The sequence below is a fragment of the Haematobia irritans genome, chromosome 2 (assembly GCF_050003625.1).
Source record: "Haematobia irritans isolate KBUSLIRL chromosome 2, ASM5000362v1, whole genome shotgun sequence".
Taxonomy (NCBI): Eukaryota; Metazoa; Arthropoda; class Insecta; order Diptera; family Muscidae; genus Haematobia; species Haematobia irritans.
Genome location: NC_134398.1, coordinates 85788204 through 85813231, shown reverse-complemented (window position 1 = coordinate 85813231; position 25028 = coordinate 85788204). Strand labels below are relative to the sequence as shown.

At 31.5% G+C, this 25028-nt stretch overlaps 1 protein-coding gene across 9 annotated transcripts in view; it reads left to right on the top strand.

The window, feature by feature from the left end:
- Window positions 1-25028, top strand: part of Nhe3 (Na[+]/H[+] hydrogen exchanger 3) — a 235270-nt gene that overhangs the window by 149966 nt on the left and 60276 nt on the right. For 6 of the 9 annotated variants that reach the window (XR_012719363.1, XM_075295521.1, XM_075295528.1 and 3 more), the window contains 2 exons: window positions 10529-10637; window positions 22650-22844. Coding sequence is in view for 7 of the 9 variants with exons in the window: in XM_075295521.1 (XP_075151636.1) it covers window positions 10529-10606 (78 nt within the window). In the remaining 2 variants the exon portion in view is untranslated. Of the gene's footprint in view, window positions 1-10528; window positions 10638-22649; window positions 22845-25028 lie in introns of those variants that run through there. The other 3 variants (XR_012719364.1, XM_075295529.1, XM_075295520.1) reach the window with 1 other exon arrangement.

The window sequence follows — 25028 nt, the reverse complement described above, 5'->3', positions numbered from 1 at the left end:
ATAAACTAAACATATTTTGATGATAATTCATACAATATAATTACACTAGACTGTGGAATTAAAAGCAAAAACACAGCCAGATTCTTGTTACCAGTTCATACTATAAGGAAGAACGCATTTTATAAAGGGTGATTCTTTTGAGGTTAGGATTTTCATGCATTAGTATTTGACAGATCACGTGGGATTTCAGACATGGTGTCAAAGAGAAAGATGCTCAGTATGCTTTGAATTTTCAGTGAATGGGCCCTAGAAAAGTTGGCAGAAAATCCGCTTTTTTATCGACAAATTTTGTTCAGCGATGAGGCTCATTTCTGGTTGAATGGCTACGTAAATAAGCAAAATTGCCGCATTTGGAGTGAAGAGCAACCAGAAGCCGTTCAAGAACTGCCCATGCATCCCGAAAAATGCACTGTTTGGTGTGGTTTGTACGCTGGTGGAATCATTGGACCGTATTTTTTCAAAGATGCTGTTGGACGCAACGTTACGGTGAATGGCGATCGCTATCGTTCGATGCTAACAAACTTTTTGTTGCCAAAAATGGAAGAACTGAACTTGGTTGACATGTGGTTTCAACAAGATGGCGCTACATGCCACACAGCTCGCGATTCTATGGCCATTTTGAGGGAAAACTTCGGAGAACAATTCATCTCAAGAAATGGACCGGTAAGTTGGCCACCAAGATCATGCGATTTGACGCCTTTAGACTATTTTTTGTGGGGCTACGTCAAGTCTAAAGTCTACAGAAATAAGCCAGCAACTATTCCAGCTTTGGAAGACAACATTTCCGAAGAAATTCGGGCTATTCCGGCCGAAATGCTCGAAAAAGTTGCCCAAAATTGGACTTTCCGAATGGACCACCTAAGACGCAGCCGCGGTCAACATTTAAATGAAATTATCTTCAAAAAGTAAATGTCATGGACCAATCTAACGTTTCAAATAAAGAACCGATGAGATTTTGCAAATTTTATGCGTTTTTTTTTTTTTAAAGTTATCAAGCTCTTAACAAATCACCCTTTATTACTTCTCAAAATCTAGTTTTGATTTGGTTTTTACATTCCAGATCTAAGTCACTCTTAAAGAAATAATCGCTGTGCCGTTCATTCATTTTTGACGACGGAAAAGGTTTTATATTCTTTATTTTGTTAAACATGTTTTTGGTATCCCGTAATGATTAAAATGACAGTTTTTTTAACTTCTAAAATATTTGCAATAATATTTCAAACAATCAAACAATTTCAAGTGACGGCTTACATCAATAGAAATATAGTGGCTGCGTTAGCTTTTGTTCATTAGCTCTACCAAGAACACTTTGCAGAAGTGAAGATGCCATATTTTTCATGCAATAAATTTGGTGAAATTCACTTTTATTAGACCATTGATTTTGTAGAAGTGATACTGGATGTGCCCTCTATTTTAATTAAAAAGCTAGGATTAGTTTAGAAAAGCTAATTGCTAATATCATGGGCATCTCAAATGATCGAGTCCATTTAATTTTGCATGAAGAACTACAGATGAAAAAGGGTGCCGCATTTGTTAACAGTCGATCAAACCGCACACGGATGAAAAAGACTGTTTTTCATATGTTTGGCTATAAACATTATATGTTTGGAACACAAATTTTTAAACACAATATTTTTGAGTGCAAGCATATAATGTTCATAAACTAGCATAACATGTTTGGGACATATATGTTAATATGTTAGAACATATTATGTTTGGGACATAAAATGTTTGTAAATATAATATGCTTGGATGCAAACATTTTATGTCCCAAACATAATATGTTCTAACATATTAAAATATATGTCCCAAACATGTTATGCTAGTTTATGAACATTATATGCTTGCACTCAAAAATATTGTTTCTTTCAAACCACAGAACAACACTATCCATTTTATTGTATTTACTAATTTTTTTTTATTTTTTGTTTATCAATTTTTGACAGTCACTGACAATGCTGCCAAATTACACCTTTTTTATTACTCGTAAGTGGTGCGATTTTACGTTATAAGCTGGCTACGCTTTTTGGTGAATTCGATAGTATTACATAGTACGAAAGAAAATTCGAATCAAAAACTTTTTCTGCAATGCATTTTGTTTGCAGACAGAAACTATAAACTAAACATATTTTGATGATAATTCATACAATATAATTACACTAGACTGTGGAATTAAAAGCAAAAACACAGCCAGATTCTTGTTACCAGTTCATACTATAAGGAAGAACGCATTTTATAAAGGGTGATTCTTTTGAGGTTAGGATTTTCATGCATTAGTATTTGACAGATCACGTGGGATTTCAGACATGGTGTCAAAGAGAAAGATGCTCAGTATGCTTTGAATTTTCAGTGAATGGGCCCTAGAAAAGTTGGCAGAAAATCCGCTTTTTTATCGACAAATTTTGTTCAGCGATGAGGCTCATTTCTGGTTGAATGGCTACGTAAATAAGCAAAATTGCCGCATTTGGAGTGAAGAGCAACCAGAAGCCGTTCAAGAACTGCCCATGCATCCCGAAAAATGCACTGTTTGGTGTGGTTTGTACGCTGGTGGAATCATTGGACCGTATTTTTTCAAAGATGCTGTTGGACGCAACGTTACGGTGAATGGCGATCGCTATCGTTCGATGCTAACAAACTTTTTGTTGCCAAAAATGGAAGAACTGAACTTGGTTGACATGTGGTTTCAACAAGATGGCGCTACATGCCACACAGCTCGCGATTCTATGGCCATTTTGAGGGAAAACTTCGGAGAACAATTCATCTCAAGAAATGGACCGGTAAGTTGGCCACCAAGATCATGCGATTTGACGCCTTTAGACTATTTTTTGTGGGGCTACGTCAAGTCTAAAGTCTACAGAAATAAGCCAGCAACTATTCCAGCTTTGGAAGACAACATTTCCGAAGAAATTCGGGCTATTCCGGCCGAAATGCTCGAAAAAGTTGCCCAAAATTGGACTTTCCGAATGGACCACCTAAGACGCAGCCGCGGTCAACATTTAAATGAAATTATCTTCAAAAAGTAAATGTCATGGACCAATCTAACGTTTCAAATAAAGAACCGATGAGATTTTGCAAATTTTATGCGTTTTTTTTTTTTTAAAGTTATCAAGCTCTTAACAAATCACCCTTTATTACTTCTCAAAATCTAGTTTTGATTTGGTTTTTACATTCCAGATCTAAGTCACTCTTAAAGAAATAATCGCTGTGCCGTTCATTCATTTTTGACGACGGAAAAGGTTTTATATTCTTTATTTTGTTAAACATGTTTTTGGTATCCCGTAATGATTAAAATGACAGTTTTTTTAACTTCTAAAATATTTGCAATAATATTTCAAACAATCAAACAATTTCAAGTGACGGCTTACATCAATAGAAATATAGTGGCTGCGTTAGCTTTTGTTCATTAGCTCTACCAAGAACACTTTGCAGAAGTGAAGATGCCATATTTTTCATGCAATAAATTTGGTGAAATTCACTTTTATTAGACCATTGATTTTGTAGAAGTGATACTGGATGTGCCCTCTATTTTAATTAAAAAGCTAGGATTAGTTTAGAAAAGCTAATTGCTAATATCATGGGCATCTCAAATGATCGAGTCCATTTAATTTTGCATGAAGAACTACAGATGAAAAAGGGTGCCGCATTTGTTAACAGTCGATCAAACCGCACACGGATGAAAAAGACTGTTTTTCATATGTTTGGCTATAAACATTATATGTTTGGAACACAAATTTTTAAACACAATATTTTTGAGTGCAAGCATATAATGTTCATAAACTAGCATAACATGTTTGGGACATATATGTTAATATGTTAGAACATATTATGTTTGGGACATAAAATGTTTGTAAATATAATATGCTTGGATGCAAACATTTTATGTCCCAAACATAATATGTTCTAACATATTAAAATATATGTCCCAAACATGTTATGCTAGTTTATGAACATTATATGCTTGCACTCAAAAATATTGTGTTTAAAAATTTGTGTTCCAAACATATAATGTTTATAGCCAAACATATGAAAAACAGTCTTTTCATCCGTGTACAAATTCGAGAAAAACGTCCTGGCTTACAACACAAAAAAATATTTTTTCATCAATACGACGCACCACCGCACAAGAGTGCTTCACAATGGCTAACTAAAATCAACGAATTAAAGTACGAGTTGCTTGACCACCCACCTTATTCTCCTGATTTAGCTCCCAGTGACTTTTACTTGTTCCCAAATCTAAAAAAATTCCTTGCTGGCAAGCATTGAGGAAAACTATTTTAATCAAGGGACAGAATTGCTTGGCTAAGAAGTTTCCGAACCGCCCTCGTAGACCGATCTCCCGATTTTACTTCTATTCTGATCTAGTCTTCATAGGTAGAATCTAGAATTTATCTTCGGGAAGCGTACTGGTTGAACTGATCTGCTTGGGAGAATACATGTCATTAAACCTCCTGAAATCCTACACACAAAAACATAATACATTTATTTTATAAATAGTGTTCACAAAACTTTTCAAAAAAGTTCATAAATTAAAAAAATACAGGTTTTCATTGACTGACGATCGTATACATAATATTAATGAAATTTTTAATATTATAAATGAAATATACATATTTTTCGACATTGAAAAATATGTACTTTTACATTTTACAATGTAACTTTTCTTGCATAATTGAAAACCGCATTAAAACCCATTAAATAAAGAACATAATTTCATAATATCTTACATTACTTGTAAAAGCCTTTATTTAATATCGTTTTATTTCGTGAACCTTTCCCAGCGCTAAATAATCTTCGAAACACGACGGGGACTCAAACTGTACTGAAAAATCCAAACATAGCAAAGACATGGGTTGCCTTCAAAAATGTTACGTTTGTTTTTTTGTTTTGGGCAGATAATCGGCAATTTTTAAAATATTTTTCGTCAAAATCGTCAAAAAATAAAAGATTTATTTTATTAATTTTAATTACAGAAATATACCGTTTATTTTAAATCCTTATTATTGGTAATGAATAATGTGAATTTGACTTATGCGACTTCGTAACAATTATAATTATTTAGCTTTAAACAGTTGTTGTACAATTTTAGTTTTATATAACTATATTGTCTGCTTTGAAATTTCTTCCTACATTGGAGACGAATGTGGCTGAGAGCAAGCTACATATTAGTTACCATTAGATAAAAAAAGCTTGTTTACATTACAACTTATGACAATCGTCAACTTATAACTACGTCACCCTGAAAAATCGTCAAATTGTCATAAAAAATATTAAGAGGAAACGCTTTTCAAAAATCGTCAACTCATAACTACGTTGCTTAAAATCGTCGTCAAATCGTCAAAGACTAAATCGTCAAAATGACGAAAAATCGTCAGAGTTGGCATCACTGCTTGTATTGTATACATATGGGAGTAACTCTATGTTGTGCCACTCTCACGCTACGAAAACCAGTATTTTTGGATATACACGCAGAGAAGAAACATGATTGTCACAATCATATTCGAAGAGCAAAATAAAATAATACATTTTCACCTGAACATGGTTGAAGATTATACTTATCTTTGTGTAATATGCCTACTGGCGAAATCTAGAGGTGAACTAAGGTTCGTCAAGACTCCTAATGTTTTTCAATAACAAAGAACTTAGGTTCATGAAAACACCAGTGCTTGGTTGGTGAGTGGAACTTAGGTTCCAATAGATAAAATAAGTTAAAGTTGGGAACTCTAGAAAATACCCCAAGTTGCTCCGACGAAATACTCCCGGCAACCCAAATTGAAACAGGTGGGATTTTGTGTCACTTACATTTATTATGGTTGAGAGACGAGAGAGATTCCTATGGGCGACGAGAGGCAACGATGTGTTCTGGTTGACAGTCAAACGGCAAGAAGAAGGAGGTTTCCTGTTTTACATGACAGGAACCCTCTTATAAAATAAGAGCGGATAAAAAAGATAAAAGGAGTTGCCAATCGTCATTACAAAAATCTTAATTCAGTGTTGTATTGTTCTTAATTCATTGCTTTACAAACTAGAAGTGATTTTTATAGAACTATACAATTCAATAGAATACATTTCAATTCAATAAATTTCAATTCATTACAATTCAATACGTTTCAATTCAATACAATTCAATAAGTTCAATAAAGTTGCATGAAGACCAAACTGCGTTCGACAATGGTTCTAAGAAAAATAAAATTGTCCTCATCTAAAATGTTATTATGTTGCTGAAAAGAATTTTGTTTGAATCAAAATACCATGGTCACGATCTAAAATGTTATGATAATGTCAAAAATGTTTTTCTTCCAGTTAAAAGAACATGGTCACAACCTAAAATGTTTTGATCTTTATGAAAAAACTTTCTTCGTCGTCGAAAAAAGGACGCCACTTGAGAAAAAAAAACACAAATTTAACTTTATTTATTTGTTTTTATTTATTTATAAACTAATTCATTGTTTATTTGTATTTTTAATATCGTACAAGCAAACATCATATATTTTTACACACTCTATTTTGGTTCAATTTCAATAGTAAGTAATCATTCCATATTTACTTCGTGCCATCAAATGTACCAACGCAGACATCATGTAACTGCAAATAAAAATTATACCATATATCAAAATGCAGAACAAAAACGGGTACATTTTTTCAATTACACTTCCCGTTTTTGTGTTCACATAAAACCACGTGCCACTTTTGAATAAATAAATTAACACAAAACACAGTAATTCCGTATTCTCCGTCCATTCCAAGAAACAATCAACACACGACTGACGCGCAAAATAAAAATCGTGTGTACCTGCTCAATGTTTTTATAAAATTCTTTTCGCTGCAAAAAAATTAATAAAGTCACGAAAACAATGTACATGGTCTTTATGACCATGTAATGGTTCTAGACATGTCTATACGTAACCTATAAAAATAATTTTTTCCCTGCAGAAAAGTAAAAAAAATGAATGGTCAGGTACTTGATTTTCCCGACCATGTAATGGTCTCAAATTCCATCATTTAAATAATAGAGCATGTTTGCGGCATTTGAGAACCATTTAAATCCTTATTGCCAACATATATTTTTATCCGCTCGAAAACTATTTTTACAAAGACAAAATACATGGTTTTCACGACAATTACATACTCTAGATAAGCATTAAATGCACGCTCACAAAAAATCGCTTCTGTAACATATACTCCCAAACATATTTTGCTTCAAGCATATACATTTTTGGCTATTGCCCAAACATTTATATGTTTGATCTCTTCCAATATATAATATGTTTGAAAGCATATTGGTCTAAACAATATATGTTTGGGTAGTCAATTTCCAAACATTTTGTATTTTTTCATCCAAATTCAATAATGTTGTCTTCCAAAAAACAATATGTTATTATGTGAACATATAATATGTTTGGAAGCATTTTGCACCCAAAAATATTATATGCTTAAAAAAATTCTCCCAAACAATATTGTGCTCAAAATTTTATTTATTTATTTATATTTTTACAATCATAATGAATTATGAAAATAAACAGGTAATATAGGTGCTAACAACATAGGTTTTCGACCTGAATACTCAAAATTTTGTTTCTGCCCAATTGTATATTCCCCCACATCTTTCTCACTTCCACGAGATTTTTTAGTTCTTAGCACCTTTTTCTGTAATAAAGGGTGATTCTTTTGAGGTTAGGATTTTCATGCATTAGTATTTGACAGATCACGTGGGATTTCAGACATGGTGTCAAAGAGAAAGATGCTCAGTATGCTTTGACATTTCATCATGAATAGACTTACTAACGAGCCACAACGTCGAATTTTCAGTGAATGGGCCCTAGAAAAGTTGGCAGAAAATCCGCTTTTTTATCGACAAATTTTGTTCAACGATGAGGCTCATTTCTGGTTGAATGGCTACGTAAATTAGCAAAATTGCCGCATTTGGAGTGAAGAGCAACCAGAAGCCGTTCAAGAACTGCCCATGCATCCCGAAAAATGCACTGTTTGGTGTGGTTTGTACGCTGGTGGAATCATTGGACCGTATTTTTTCAAAGATGCTGTTGGACGCAACGTTACGGTGAATGGCGATCGCTATCGTTCGATGCTAACAAACTTTTTGTTGCCAAAAATGGAAGAACTGAACTTGGTTGACATGTGGTTTCAACAAGATGGCGCTACATGCCACACAGCTCGCGATTCTATGGCCATTTTGAGGGAAAACTTCGGAGAACAATTCATCTCAAGAAATGGACCGGTAAGTTGGCCACCAAGATCATGCGATTTGACGCCTTTAGACTATTTTTTGTGGGGCTACGTCAAGTCTAAAGTCTACAGAAATAAGCCAGCAACTATTCCAGCTTTGGAAGACAACATTTCCGAAGAAATTCGGGCTATTCCGGCCGAAATGCTCGAAAAAGTTGCCCAAAATTGGACTTTCCGAATGGACCACCTAAGACGCAGCCGCGGTCAACATTTAAATGAAATTATCTTCAAAAAGTAAATGTCATGGACCAATCTAACGTTTCAAATAAAGAACCGATGAGATTTTGCAAATTTTATGCGTTTTTTTTTTTAAAAACGTTATCAAGCTCTTAACAAATCACCCTTTACAAACATTGTAGAAGAAATTATTCAATTGTATGATTTTTTTATTTTAATTTTACCTTTTGCCGGACGGGGATTCGAACAGCGGACCACACAGTTTGTAAGGATCAAAGAAGTAGCTGATCAATTGCCCAAGGAAAAATAAAAAAAATGTTAATTTTGTAATAACAAGCAACAACCACCAACTTAATTCAATATCGCTCCCTGTTAAATAGCGCTCCAAGCTACTAAACACATATATGTTTATAGGCTATTTCTAAATTAATATATGTTTGCATCCAAGCATATTATATTTAAAACATTTTATGTCCCAAACATAATATGTTGTAACATATTAACATATATGTCCCAAACATGTTATGCTAGTTTATGAACATTATATGCTTGCACTCAAAAATATTGTGTTTAAAAATTTGTGTTCCAAACATATAATGTTTATAGGCAAACATATGAAAAACAGTCTTTTTCATCCGTGTGGATACAGCAATCATGTCCAAACATGTTTTTTCTGTGCGTGTATTATGTAAAGTGTCATTAATTTTATAAAAGAGTCCATGCACATTAATAAACTTTTAATAATGTAATAACATGTATTTACGAAAAAATGTATTACGTAAACGTACATCTATTTTATGGAAAAGTCCATAGATTTTTAAATGTAGAAGTTTATGTAAAAATTCATATATTTCTTGGTGTGCATATCTTATCAAGTAACCCCCTACGACGAAGAGTTTTGCAGGGGAAACTATTATATTTAATTCATGGTGGTGGATATTTAAGAGTCGGCCCGGCCGAACTAACTACTCTTGTTTTTTCAATAAAATTGTGTAATATATTTGCATACAACTCATTTTCTCATTTTTTGGTTCACGTCATTAGTAAGTAAGTAAGCAAAAATTACTCAAATAAGGAACATTTGCTCACATTGGGCAAATTTTAACTAAAATCAACTAATTTTCATGAACTAAAGCATGGTTAAGTGTGCATTAACGCCGCCTTTTTTGGGTGTACAAAACTGTGTGGTAAAACTGAGATAGACCGAATTAATTTTATATTTTGAGCGGATTTTTTGTGTTCCAAAAGCATGATATTTATATTTTACATATAATGATTGTTTTTTCTTTGTCCCAACGATTCCCGGAATGTATGGCTCAAAGTCACGGATTTCGACAACCATCATCTGGCAACCTTACTTTTATGTCGCAATTATACTTCTTCGTAATTTCAATGAAAAATGTTCGGGCAATTAATAAAGGAATTTTAACGCAGAGTGTTTCGTAAAAAACTTCGTTAAAAGTACGAACTTTATACGAAGAAAAGTTAATGTAGTATATTTCGTAAGCATTTCGTATAATCGCGAAAAGTTCTTCGTAAAATTTATGAAAACCAGTAAAAATTTCGTGATTTTAATAATGAATTAACGAAGAATAGTTAATGGAGAATGTTTCGTAATATAAACGAAGAGAATTTTATCAGTGTACTCCAGTTCGGAGGATAATGGGAAAATGTTTCTTATTCTTACATTATTTGGCAAGAAAACTAAAGCAACCTTTTCGTTTGGATCCCATCCACGGCGTTGGATGCTGATATGTTTTTTGCTGAAATAAGATTTATACCAGGCGTTAAATGTGAGAGCTTTGAGATCGTTGTTACATACATGCAATAGATTATTCAAATAATTTTAAACATTAATTGATTTAGTTCATTTTGCGATTATTGTTTGTTTTTAAATCAATAATGCCTTTTTTCTGTGTAATGTAATCTTTAATATACAACATATATTTGTTTTGTTTGCTCACTGTAATATGTGCTCCTATACCCATCGGCACATGTTTATATTTCTTAATATACATCCATGATTTCAACCATAAATAGTGTTTTATTAATATTTTTCTAATTTTTTTTATATACTTGTATGTCTATCGAAACGTTATGCTATAAATAGATGGAAATTATGGAACACGCCCAAAATCCTGTCTCAACACGGATTCAACTCCTGGGGTTTTACGGCAAGAATTTATAGAGTAATCTGATGATTTCCCAGCAAAAACTGTGTAAGTAGTTGATGTGGAAAACTGCTTATCATTTGTATATGTGCCACAATCCCAGCAATACCGTATGCTTGCGAATTATGACTTACCATCACCGGATAGTTTATACAGAATCAATTCATTTGGCATAGATGAGGTTTTAATGAGTCCTACCACATAGCACATACATTTGTTGTTTATTTCTCACATACTACAGTTTTTCACGCTTATAACTTAGCTCTCGGCAAGGCTGCAGAGAAGTACTTTTTTCATAGACTATGTTTTTGCTAAAGTAATCAAAATTTCCATGTCAAATTTGAACTAGTTATCTCTAACATTATTTGGCAATGAGTGTTTTTGCTAGGTGCAAAAATAGGTAACCACATCTTATTACAATTTGCATTACCGGTAGTAAAACTGTCATTACACGTTGCATTACATTGCGGTGAGTTATAAATACAATAATAAATCATTGTCGGTAATTTGTGATGATTATTCTCAAATTGTAATGCAGTTGACTGTTAATGACTTGACAAAATAGAAACGCTAATTTATAATATTACTCAACTTAATTAAGACGTTTTTCTACAATTGTGAAATCATTTCGTGAGGACTCAGGCGTAAATGTTGCCCTCTCGTCAGTGTTAATCATTAATTTGGATATAGATATGATGAAGATGATTCACCTTCATATTTATTTACCACCCAAGTCAAGTTTCCACTACAGATGACCGAACGTCCATATTTGAATTTTGGAACTTATGGAAGACGATCACCAGTCTCCGGTTTCCGATTTTGTGTCGATTTTTTTGCTTCGAAATATTGATCTACTTGCAAGCTGATATGACAAACATTTTATACATATATTTTAAGTTTTTAAATCCTTACTGACACAGAAGAGCCTATTTCATTATTTTTTATATTTCATAAAAACTTGTCTAAAGTTTATTGGGGATTTTTATGGTGTATTTTAATTTAACTTGGAGATTTTTGGGAACGAAAGGGCACCAATTTGGGGATGATATCCAAAAAAAATACTGCACTGAAAAAAAACATGCCCGGTTCCAAACATTCTTTACTTTAAAAATGTTGGTATGGATTCCGAGCCAAAGAAGCGGAGAATACAAGTAAGGATACTTTTAAGACACAATTCTCTTTTAAATTTGGGTTTTGTGTACTTGCATCTAGGCAGCAAATTTTAATTTATCGCTTTTTCAGCTTTTTGTCTTCATATGCTATCAAAGTCCTTTAAAACGAGTTAACGACAACTTTATTTTCCAAATTAAGACTCGACTTCCAGTAAAAATTATGCTATGTTTCAAGTAAAAAAGTCTTTAAAATTAAGTGTTGAAAAACATGTCCTATATTTGAATGAGTTTTTGCTTTGTAGTCAAGATGCAAGAAGACAACAAATTTAAAGCCAATTTCATTAGATTTAAACAATTTTTCTGAATTTTTCAAACATTTTTTCTTTCATGTTATTATACCCATTTTAAGTGAAATCACTTAATTATAAGGACAATACGATTTCATTGAAAAGTTTATCGACTTTTGGACAAGGAAAAAAACTTCATATTAGAGAAATGCGTCTTCTATGCTAAGCAAAATTTGCATTCGTATTTTAAAGACATGAAATCTTCGGTCTCACGACAATATTTTTTTCAGTGTGGCAACTACTGGTTACCTGAGACAATAAGTGGTTATTTTTCAAGCCTTGGTATATCTACAAATAAGTGCCCAACTTGGAAGTTGTTCCACAAACATTTCTTTTAAAGCGCATCCCAGAATCCCCATCGATTTATTTCAACTTCCGATGCAGTTAATAAAAATAATAATAACATAATTTTCATCCCCGCTGGTATTTGAACCTGTGCCGTTGACTTTTTCCCTTCCATGGAAGTTCTTTTGAGAAGGTTTTGCAAATTTTATTTTTTTTTGTGGATTTTTGATGGAAAAAATATATTTATACGAAAATATATATAGATAATAGGAAAATAACAGTGTAATAAAAAATTTGGATGAAAATAAAAAGTGAAATTGGTTGAAAAAAATGTTCGCTTTTTAAATTCCTTTGTTCAAATGAACTTCCAGGGCACAATTTCTAAAGCAATGCAAAGGAGCCAAAAAGGGTGTACTTCCGTCCTATGACAAGCCCGTGTAAAATTCATTGCAGATGATCCAAGTTTGCAACACTTCCGGATCATAGATTGGGGATCCAAACTACTTTTTTGGAAGCTCTTTTTTTTGCTGGGTGATTACATATTTGGTGATCATATGCTTTAAATGCACTACTTATTTCGTGGCCGAAGACATGCACTAGTTTACAAAATATAATTATTTTCATGTACATTTTATGAAATGTGACATTTCTTATGTATTTTGATCTGCTGAATTCGAAAAAACTTTAAAAAAATTTTTTATGGAGTAGTTTTTGAGATATCCCGTTATTTTTAGTTTTTCGCTCTTTTTTCACTAAACAAATTATATCTCGAGTTAGGAATGTCGGATTATATCGTTGTTGATACTTAAATGAAAGGTATTAAGATGACGAACAATATAATTGGATCTGTAATAAGTTAAATGGTTCAAAAAATATCGATGCAAAAAGGGCAAATTTTCAAAAAATCATTTTACAGAGACCTTTTTCCGCCGGAAAAGTACAAATCATTGAAAAAATTCGTTCATAGTCGTATAGATGATACTCTAACGTAAGCAGTAAGACCAACTGGTGTTGTGGTCTGGTGGCCCGCACTTCAGAAGAAAATGGCGTGCTTATGTATCTCAGGTGCATTCAGTAAGACAGGAATAGATTCCCTTAATGTCATGCTGCATCTATTACCTTTAGACATATTAACCAAACAGTCAGCAGCAACAACGGCTGTACGGTCGCGTGAGCTATCGCTGTGTTCGGAAAAACGCACAGTCACAGTTCGGTCCTCAAAGTAATACCAGTACAATATTCACCTAATATGGGTGCCTGGCCACAGGAACATACCAGGAACAGCTACTGCATAAGCGGTCATGATGTGGAGGAAAAGTAATGAATTAAAAACGTGAGCGTCCTGCATTTAGTGTAAGGCGTAAGCGAATTTTAGAAGCATACAGCTTTAAATTACTGGCGAACCTGGAAAATGTTAACTTAAGCAGTCTGTTTTTGAAACAAACTGGTTGGTTCAGCACAAGAAAATTATCGAGTATGCTCAGTGGTTAAAACTAGAAGTGTCCATTTGTAATAGGTACTTTTAGTTAATATGATATCACAATGGACTAAATAGTCGAAGTGAGTATGAAAATAAATCGGGCTGCCACTTTAACCTAACCTAACCTAAACTATCCCAGCAAAACCTTGGTAAGTGAGGTGAAAAACTCATTATTAAAAGCTCTTGTGACTTCTGCTTGGAAATAATGACTTGCTATCGATGAATGCTTTCAGTTGCCAAACAAACTTTTGCATTAGTACTACAATCCATGTTGCATCTTGTGATTCGCTTTCGAGTACCGGCAGGAAATAATCTTTAAATTACCCAGCAAAAATTATGTAACCATATTACATTACAATTGCATTGCATTACCAGTAGTAAAACCGTCAATACATGTTCTATTATATTGCGGTGAGTTATAAATATTAACTTATAATGGTATTAAATACTTCTCTGTAATTTGTGGTGATTGTTCTCCAATTGTGATGCAATTAACCGATAATCTTTCGATGAACTCTCAATAAATTAACCCTGCGGGAAATTGGTGAAGCTTGCCGCTGACGGACCGGTGTTCCACAGGACTGGTACCGGTGTTCCAATTTGTCGGGATTGGATCTACATTTACTGAAATACAATTATTAGAATATTCTAACTTAAAAAAAGTTTACTTGGATCCAAAGATATTGACCTTCTCTTCAGGATGTTGGTATTGATTTCGAGCCAAAGATTCGTCTTCTTTAAAATAATGACACTATTTAGGAAGCTTTCTAGCTTTAAATCTGGGCTCTTTAAAAATAGGATACAGACTACATTTATAAAATATGCATTCTCTTTTTGCGATATGTTTATAAAGCTATACACGTACCAACAAATGCACCCAGAAAAAAGTGCCTTCGAAACTGAACGAAAAAATGTTCATCAATTCAGATTAACCATTTTATTTCCATTAGGTTATATTTCTGTGTAAATTAATAAAATTTACTTGTTTCTGTAAAAAAATCCTAAATAGAAAGCAGTTAGAAATAGTTCATTAACTAAAATAAGGTATGGTTTTTACAATCCCTGATTTCTTCTCGGCGTACAAGAATTTACAACTGAACAAGAAATTTTTATTCACTGATAACAATGCATTCATAAAAATGAATAAAAACCGAACTAAAACCGCGTTTCCTCAAATTTGGTAAAATATCTTATAAAATGATAAATCTGACTTCCTTCATTATAGAAAGCAGTGGACTGTAAATCCTTAGGCCGCTGGTTCATATCCGGCTCGAAGGACCATGTTTAAAGTTGGGGTTATGGGGGGATTGGTGACGGCAACTGTTGTTAGAGAGAGAGTAGTGGACACCAATTCCTGGAGTAGAGTGTGTGTGGACTGTATAACAGATTGTGGAGGAGGCACTAGGAGAATTGTGGTAGATCAGTATGTGGTATAAATTCTCAGTGGATGAGAAAATATACCATCAAGTTTAGCAACGCAGAGATAGGGAAAGATTTGGAAATAAAAGGACAGGAGTTACAATTTTGAAGTATGATTGGTTTATTTGTGGTAGTCGTAAGGGATAGTGGTTTAAAAGTTGATTTGCTATGGTGCTGAATTCATTTCAGACGTAGACGAAGTTATCTGTACCAATGACAAATGTTTTTTTGTCACATATATATGAATAAGACTTAGCATAGAAAAATATTTTAGTTCACTCGTACTAGGAATTTTAGTTCACTCGTACTTGGAATCCTTTCAAATTTTAAGGAAACACACTTGTTCGAATATAGGAAATTTTCCTATATTCCTTTTTTCAGTTGGAATCATGGAATCGCGTCACAAAATATAGCGATGGCTAAAAAAATATAATAGTTGGTACTGTTTGGTAAAATACAAATAACCCTGTCGTACGTGTAGTTAACTTTAAATTAATTTAAAGCTAGCTACACTCAAAAAAAAGTGAACTCACTATTTCACAAAAACCAATTTAGCTATATTTTAGTTCATGAATTTATTATATTTGGTGAAAGTTTCATTTACTCTAATAATTTTTGCATACGTTATTTAAATGAACTAAAAGACGGGAAAAAATTATACACAAGTTAAGGATACACAGATAAAAATAAATTTGAGAACCAATAACTTTTGTTGGAAAACCAATAACAAAATTTGTTAATTTTCCTGCAACAAATTAATTTGTACTTTTAATAACCATTATTACAAAAAAGTTGTTAGCAATCGTTATCATCAGAAGGCAACAAATAATTTGGGTTCTCAATAACATAATTTGTAAGTAATTTGTTGAGCATCCAACAGTACAAAATATTTGTCGTTGAACGTTACGTTTAATCCTCAAAAAATATTTTTGAATTTGAACGAAAAAATTTGTATGTGGTTTGTTGGACTATCAATGCTCTGTAACAAATTTATTGGTGTATTGACAAAAAATTAAATTGAAATTGACAGAATTATTGCACCAAAATTGCAAAATTGCCGGAACGATTTTGGAGATATTTTGTTAAGTACACACAGAGAAGGAATATGACCAAAATGATACTTTTGGACGGGGAACATGTAACATTTTTGTGTCGAAAATCCTATACTCAGTTTTGTAAATGTAGGACGATTTTAAATTTTAGTAGTCCAGGGTCTAGCAAGCATTTTGACAACTTTTTGCCCAGTGATATATATTCTAGTTAATTACAATTGTAATAACTCTAATCCCGATATTAATATGGTTTTATTAATTATCTCATACAACAAACACATTTAAGAAACTACCAAATTTAAAAAATATAAATTTTTCACAAACATTTATAAATGCTTTTCTGTATTCTCTGATGAATGAGCTCTTTGCTTGCTATCATACACGTGCATGTGCGCATACCAGGGATTTTGACAAAATTTTCTATATAAATAAAATTTTGCAAAAATTTTCTATAGAAATAAAATTTTGCAAAAAAAAATCTGTAGAAAAAAAATGTTGCAAAATTTTTTCTATAGAAATAAAATTTTGCAAAAATTTCCTATAGAAATAAAATTTGTACAAAATTTTCAATTGAAATAAAATTTTGACAAAATTTTCTATAAAAATAAAATTTTGCAAAAATTCTATATAGAAATAAAATTTTGACAACATTTTCTACTGAAATAAAAAATCATGTGTAAATCAGTAACTAATCAAAAATCGATAATATAGAATCGCATTCTTTTTTCGACTAAAACATTCTTGAAGTTCAATAAAATCCTGTTTTTGACCATGTCTTTTACAAAATCGAGATTTTTTCCCACATGAACATGTCTGTTTTGTCATATTTGTAAAAGACTATTAGCAAAGAAGGTTGATAAAGACTTTCTCAAAATATTTTGCCAAAGCTATTGTACCATAAATCTGATATCGACTCAAAAATGTCTACACAAAAGGTACTAAATCATTCGCGGAGGTACTACGGTACTGACCGGGGTGAAAAAGTATTGAAAAAAGTACTATAGTACTGCATTTTCCATCCCTGGCGCATACTCATTTTGTTCTAACGGTATTCTTCGCATACTTCTTTTAGCTTTCGTACATGTTCTCAGCGATGTGCGCGTAACCAGTCTTGTATTTTTGTTTTCGTTTTCATATCGATAGCAGTCAACTGTTTTCGCAACAAAACAAGTTGTTGAAAATTCAGAATATTTCTATTATTTCCTCTGTCAACCCATCTACAAACACATTTCAACAACAAATGCCTTATATTCAATAGACAAATTTGTTGGGCATCAGCAGATTTTACATACAAATAAAGTTGTTAATATTTATTTGCAGTTATTTTTTTGTGTGTAGAGATTTACTAAATTCGTATTTGTCATAAAATAGTTAATTTTTTCTTCAAATTTGTAAATTTGACTACAAAAGCGTTCATCATGAACTTCGTATGTCACTAAAGACATTCTTGCAATTTTGAACTTTTTTCCTTCAAACTACAAAATTTTCTTTAAAAAGTGAAAAAAATTATTTATGTCTAATAAATTTTCTTGAATTTGTCGAAAAATATTTACTTATTTTTGTGATATCGGCACGATGTCAGCGCTTGTAATACTGTTTAGTTAAAAATTTCTAAAAATATTCCAAATTTTCTAAAATTAATGAAAAGTTTTCTTCCTGGTGTGTTCGCTGTTTTTTCAGTGTATTTCTCATTTAGTAGTGATTGACACTTGGATTGATTTTATATGGACTCAAATAACTATTTTAACATGGCGATGGCATAGGAAGTAGTCAATTGCGCAACGCTGCACTACTTTTAATTAGCTTAACATGCAGAGAAGAAACATGATTGCCACAATCATATTCGAAGGGCAAAATAATATGATTAGAGCTATTTTTGTGGCGACCATGTAACATTTTCACCCGCAACCATGTTGGCTCAGTGAACATGGTTCTGTCTGCAATCGGAAGCCATCGGTTGCCGTTAGCGAATTGTTGTATACACTTTTATTAATGTAATTTCTGCATTGCATACACGGACGAAAAAGACTGTTTTTCATATGTTTGGGTGTAAAAATTATATGTTTGGAACTCAAATTTTTAAACACAATATTTTTAAGTGCAAGCATATAATGTTCATAAACTATAACATGTTTGGGACATATATGTTAATATGTTAGAACATATTATGTTTGGGACATAAAATGTTTGTAAATATAATATGCTTGGATGCAAACATAAAATAATAAACATATATATACACAAAGAAAATTTCATTAAAGATTGGAAAATTACTATGTGTGGATATACACAAGTATAAATTTACAAATTTGGAGTAAACATATATATGTTCTGATATAAGACTTCGCCAAAAATTGTATATGCTTAAGTAAAAATATTAAAATGAGTATTCGGAGAGAAAATTCATTCGGAACCAAGAGAAAAGACATTTGAAAAAAAGAGCATGAGTTTTGTTTATGTTTATCATTTTCGCATTACGGGCACAATTTTTTTTTTGTTTCGTCAAAACAAATCGGAACGTAGGACGAGTAAGTCAAAATTTTCAAACAAAGGTAATTACACGCAAAAAAATAATTCTTTCCTCCCAAACGAAATTGTAGATAAACAAAGTTCGTTTCTCATTTGCTTTTCGCTGTAAGGAAGTGTATTTGGAAGAAAAGTATATACTTTTTGTGATAAACGTTTATTCTTTTCCAGGATGTAAAAACAATTTCATAAAGACTAGCTCAAAAAAAAAACATTATTTTCTTGCTAATTGCATTGTCCCTCACATCTTTCTCACATCCACGAGAATTTTTAGTTCTTAACACCTTTTCCTGTAATACCAACAATGTAGAAGAAATTATACGATTTTATAAATTTTTAAAATTTTTTTTACCTTTCGCCTGGACGGAGAATCGAACCGCGGACCATGCACATTGTAGGCCAACACACTAACCACTGAGCTATGTACCTGTTATGGTCATCAATAGATAAATATCAATATAAGTTATATTTATATAGCATAGCTTGCGGCGCCCACGAACCGAATAAACAAAGTTTATTTAACAGAAACAAAAATTTAGTTTGGCACCGTGGAGCAGTGGTAGCTACGTCCGACTCTCATGCCAAGGGTCGTAGGTTCGAACCCTGCTTCGGCCAAAGTTTTTTTTTGCTTTAGTTTTTTTTTACATATATTCCAGATATATTCGGAAGATTCCGAAAAAATGTTCAACATTACATTGTAGTATATTAAATTTTGAACTGTAAAATGTGTCTTATTAAAGACCTAAAGTCAGAAAAGAACAGTGTTTGATATAAACGAAATGGACTGTGTTGTTATTTCAAAAATAACTTTTTTTATTGAAAAAATAAAAATTTTGTAACAAACGAATTTTTTGGTGATAAAAGTTTAAAATTTTCGAAGCAATTCAAAAAACTCTAACAAAAGAAAAACGTTTTCGGTACACGTTTTCCAAACGTTTTTTTTCTTTGCGTGTAAAGGGATATTCATAAAAACTAACGAAAGGGCACTATACACAGAAAAAAAGCATGTCCGGTTCCAAAGATTGTGTCTCTACTTTAACAATTTTGGTATTGAAGCGGATAATTCAAGTAAGGATACTTTTAAGACACAATTCTCTTTTAAATGTGGGGTTTGTGTATTTGACTCTATGAAGCAAATTTTAATTTTTCGCTTTTTCAGTTTTTTTCATATGCTATAAAAAGTCCGTTAAAAACAAGACTTCCAGTAGAAATTATGCTATGTTTCAAGTAAAAAACGTCTTTAAAATAAAGTTTTGAAAAACATGTCCTATTTTTTAACGATTTTTGCTTTGTAGTCAAGATGCAAAAATGCAACAAATTTAAAGACAATTTCATTAATTTTAAAGAATTTTTCTGAATTATTAAAGTCAAGTTGACCTTAGTTAAATCACTTAATTATAAGGACAACACGACTTCATTGAAAAGTTTATCGACTTTTGAACATGGAAAAAACTTTATATTAGAGAAATGCGTCTTCTAAGCTAAGCAAAATTTGTATTCTTATTTTAAGGACATGAACTCTTTGGCCTCACGGCAATATTTTTTTCAGTGTACTCTTTTTAGAGTTGTGACAGTAAAATGAACACAGGGGGAAACAGTGAAAAATTAAACAGTAAGATCTATTAAAACAAAGATTAGTTCCTCTTTATTAATGAGTAGTCTAAGAGGAGTTGACGGATTCTTTCGAAAATAAAAGCGGGCATTGAGTTCGAAATTATTTCTCATTTTAGCGTCAAAACTCGAATCGTTAAACCAGAATAACATTATAACTTTTTTCGGTGAATTGTATTATAACATGGTGGGGAATGATCCAAAGCAACAATTGAATACATTTATTTTCTTTAAAATACATTATTAAAGAAAAGTAAAAGGGTAAACATGGCCATTTTAACGCGATAATGCCAACTTTATACCGGCATTAAGAATTAAATTAAGTACAAAATTATTCGTTAATAAAAATTCATATTTATTTGTATTTCTAAATTAATGGTGCTACATGCTAGCAAACAATTGTTCACACAAAAATTAATTTATGTGCTGGTTGCTGGTTATTAAAGATTTACAGTCAGAAACAGTGCTTGATATAAACGAAATGGCTTTTGAATAAAATATTATTTTTTTATTGCAAAAGTTTGAAATTTTGGAAGAAAATCAAAATCTCTAACAAAAGAAGAGTATAAACATACATAAATAATTTTATAATGTACACATAAATTTATTTAGGCGTGTACCGTTTTTTACTAGCATTTAACACCATTTTACATGCCTTTAAAACTTATCGTGTTTTGTACTTAATTTCATTTTTACCTTTAAGGCCGTTAAAAAATGTGTGTCCATAATGCCAAAATGATAAACAAAACACTTGTCCACACATACATAAAATTCTCCTCTCAAGGCGAAAACACATGCTGTTTTTTTCAAATCTCTATGCTCTTGGTTCCGAATGTCTATTCTCTTTACTTCGAATACTCATTCTAATATTCAAATTAAGTAATATTTAGACTTAAGCATATCAAATTTTTGGCCTTATCATAAAGCAGTTTTCCGAAACTATATACAACCGTTTCACAGAAATTGTAAACATATATATGTTTACTCGAAATTTGTAAATTTATATATGTTTACATTCACACATATTATTTTTATGAAACATTCATGCCCCAAACATAATATATTTTAACATATTAACATATTAACATATGTGTCCCAAACATTTTGTGTTAGTTTAGGAACATTACATGTTGGCACTTAAATATATTGTGTTTAAAAATTGTGCCCGAAACACATTTTGTTTATATCGGAACATATGAAAAACATATTTTTCTAACAGTGTGCCTTCCAAGTTGTTCCTGCTAACCTATTCCGTCTGTCAACAAATTGTTCCGGCCACTACCGTTCTCTTATTTTCTTCTATTTACTGTTTCCTGATTGCCGTCTCATCGATTCCTGCAATCTGATCGCTTCAATTGTTCCTGTCATCGGCTTACATTTTATGTTCCTGTTTGTGACTATCCCTTTATTATGCCAACGTACACCAGTTTTTTTTCTTCTCAACTTCTTTTTTCTGGTTGTAATAGTAACTTTTTTATACTCTAAGGAAGTTGAATTTATTTTAATCATTTAAACCAGTTTTTTATATCCTAAACTATTTTTTTTTTGTCTGTATTTATTTTAACTGGTACCCAGAAAAAAGTGCCTTCGAAACCAAAGGAAAAAATTTTCATCAATTTAGTTCAGCCATTTTATTTCCCTTGAGTAAAATTTTTGTGTGAAATAATAAAATTTACTTGTTTCAGTAAAAAAATCCTAAACTGAAAGAACTGATAACAAAGCATTCGTAAAAATAAACAAAAAACAAACTAAAACCAAGTTTTCTTAAATTTAGTAAAATTTCTTTCAAAATGATAATTCTGACATCCTTTATTATAAAAAGCTTATCATACATACGAATAACACTTAACATAGAGAAATATTTTAGTTCATTCGTACTAAGAAGTATTCAATCCTTTCAAAACTTGTTAGAATATAGGAATATAGAAAATTCATCTACCTGTAATTGATACCTGTCATCGATGTAATCGATATGTTTGCGCGTGGGTTGTTATGGGCGGCCTTTATAAATAAATAAATATATAAAATATTTGTTATTTTAAATTAGTGAGAAAATTTTAGGTTTTTTGGAAATTATTGAACATAAATAACAAATAATAAGTCTATCAATGGTCATGAATAACAAGCCCTTCATTCGTCTTCATTTTGGAATCTTCAATTATCAGATAACATTCAGTGACGCTAACTTTTTGTGAAAAAAATTGGTTTATGATTTTTTATATTTGTAGGTATTAAACTTGTAAAAGGAGGACAAAATCGTTAGGCAGCAAGTTATTAAAACTGGAAGGTACAAGAAGAAGAAAATAATACGTTTTACAGTTGATAACATTACATAGAAATTGGAAACAGTGGAATAATAAACTAATATTTCAAGGCCAGTCGATGTTGTTGATTCTTAATAAATATATTTAATATATTAATAACACATGTCTTTTATTGAAGAAAAAACACAGGTAAGCAGTTCAAATTTTGAAGTAAAAGGTTTACCACAACTATGTAAGATTTGTCCACATGAATGAAAAAAGTTCAATAAAATCATTCCATATGTGAATTCAATTCAGTTAATTTTTTTCTGTAGTATAGTGGTACATACACGGACGAAAAAGACTGTTTTTCATATGTTTGGGTATAAACATTATATGTTTGGAACTCAAATTTTTAAACACAATATTTTTAAGTGCAAACATATAATGTTCATAAACTAGCATAATATGTTTGGGACATATATGTTAATATGTTAGAACATATTATGTTTGGGACATAAAATGTTTGTAAATATAATATGCTTGGATTCAAACATATATTAATTTAGAAATAGCCCATAAACATATATGTGTTTACAAAGAGAGACAAAGTGTATGCTGGAAGTAAATAATGAAAGTAACCAATTGGCGCATTACAAATATATATACACAAAGAAAATTTCATTAAATATAGTAGTATTTTTCCTACGTGTGAATATAAACAAGTATAAATTTACATATTATGAGTAAACATATATATGTTGTGATATAAGACTTCGCCAAAAATTGTATATGCTTAAGTAAAATATTAAAATGAGTATTCGGAGAGAAAATTCATTCGGAACCAAGATAAAATATATTTGAAAAAAAGAGCATGCGTTTTGTTTATCATTTTCGCATTACGGGCACAATTTTTTTGTTTCGTCAAAACAAATCGGAACGTAGGACGAGTAAGTCAAAATATTCAAACAATGGTAATTAAAGGGATCTTCATAAAAACTAACGAAAGGGCACTATACACTGAACAAAAAGCATGTACGGTTCCAAACATTGTGTCTCCACTTTAACAATTTTGGTATTGATTCCGAACCAAAGAAGCGGAGAATACAAGTAAGGATGCTTTTAAGACACAATTCTCTTTTAAATGGGGCTTTGTGTACTTGACTCTACGAAGCACATTTCAATTTTTCGCTTTTTCAGCTTTTTTTCATATGCTATAAAATGTCCGTTAAAAACAAGACTTCCAGTAGAAATTATGCTATGTTTCAAGTGAAAAATGTCTTTAAAATAAAGTATTGAAAAATATATCCTATTGTTTAATGATTTTTGCCTTGTAGTCAAGATGCAAAAATGCAACAAATTTAAAGACAGTTTCATTAATTTTAAAGAATTTTTCTGAATTATTAAAGTCAAGTTGACCTTAGTCCAAAAATTTGATCTTTCATGTTATGATACCCATTTTTAAGTCAAATCACTTAATTATAACGACAACACGACTTCATTGAAAGTATCGACCTTTGAACATGGAAAAACTTTATATTAGAGAAATGGTGTTACATGCTAGCAAACAATTGTTCACACCAAAATAAATGTATGTGCTGTTGTAAAATTACTGTTTAGAATTTAAATATAATGTGCTTTTGAATGGTTATCGTTAACCTTAGGATTCGATGGAAAAATATTTTTATATACTCGAATTCACGTTCTTCTTTTGTAAGAGTTTTTGAATTTCTTCGAAAATTTTAAACTAGTATACAAAAACCTTTATTTGTAACACAATTTTTATTTTTGCAATAAAAAAATAATATTTGATTTGAACTCAGTCCATTTCATCAAGCATTTTTCTTTTCTGACTTTAAGTCTTTTATAAAACACACTTTACAATTTCGTAGTAAAGATTTAATATAATAGTATGTAATGCTGAACACCTTTTCGGGAACTTCCGAACGAATCTGGAATATATGTTAAAAAATATATTTAAAAAAAATGGTGTTGGTCGAAGCAGGGATCGAACCCAGGACCCCCGTCACGCAAGGCGGACGACCAACCACTGCTGGCTTACAAACTGTGTGGTCCGCTGTTGGAATCCCCGTCCGGCAAAAGGTAAAATTTAAAAAAATTATAAATTTTAATAATTTCTTCTACAATGTTTGTATTACAGAAAAAGGAGCAAAGAACTAAAAAACTCATGGAAGTGAGAAAAATGTGAGGAAATATACAATTAGGCAGAAAAAAAATTTGAGCACAATCTTCTTTGGGAGAAAATTCTTCTCAGCATATAATATTTTTGGGTCCAAAATACCGCCAAACATATTATATGTTCACATAATACCATATAGTTTTTTGGAAGACAACATTATTGAA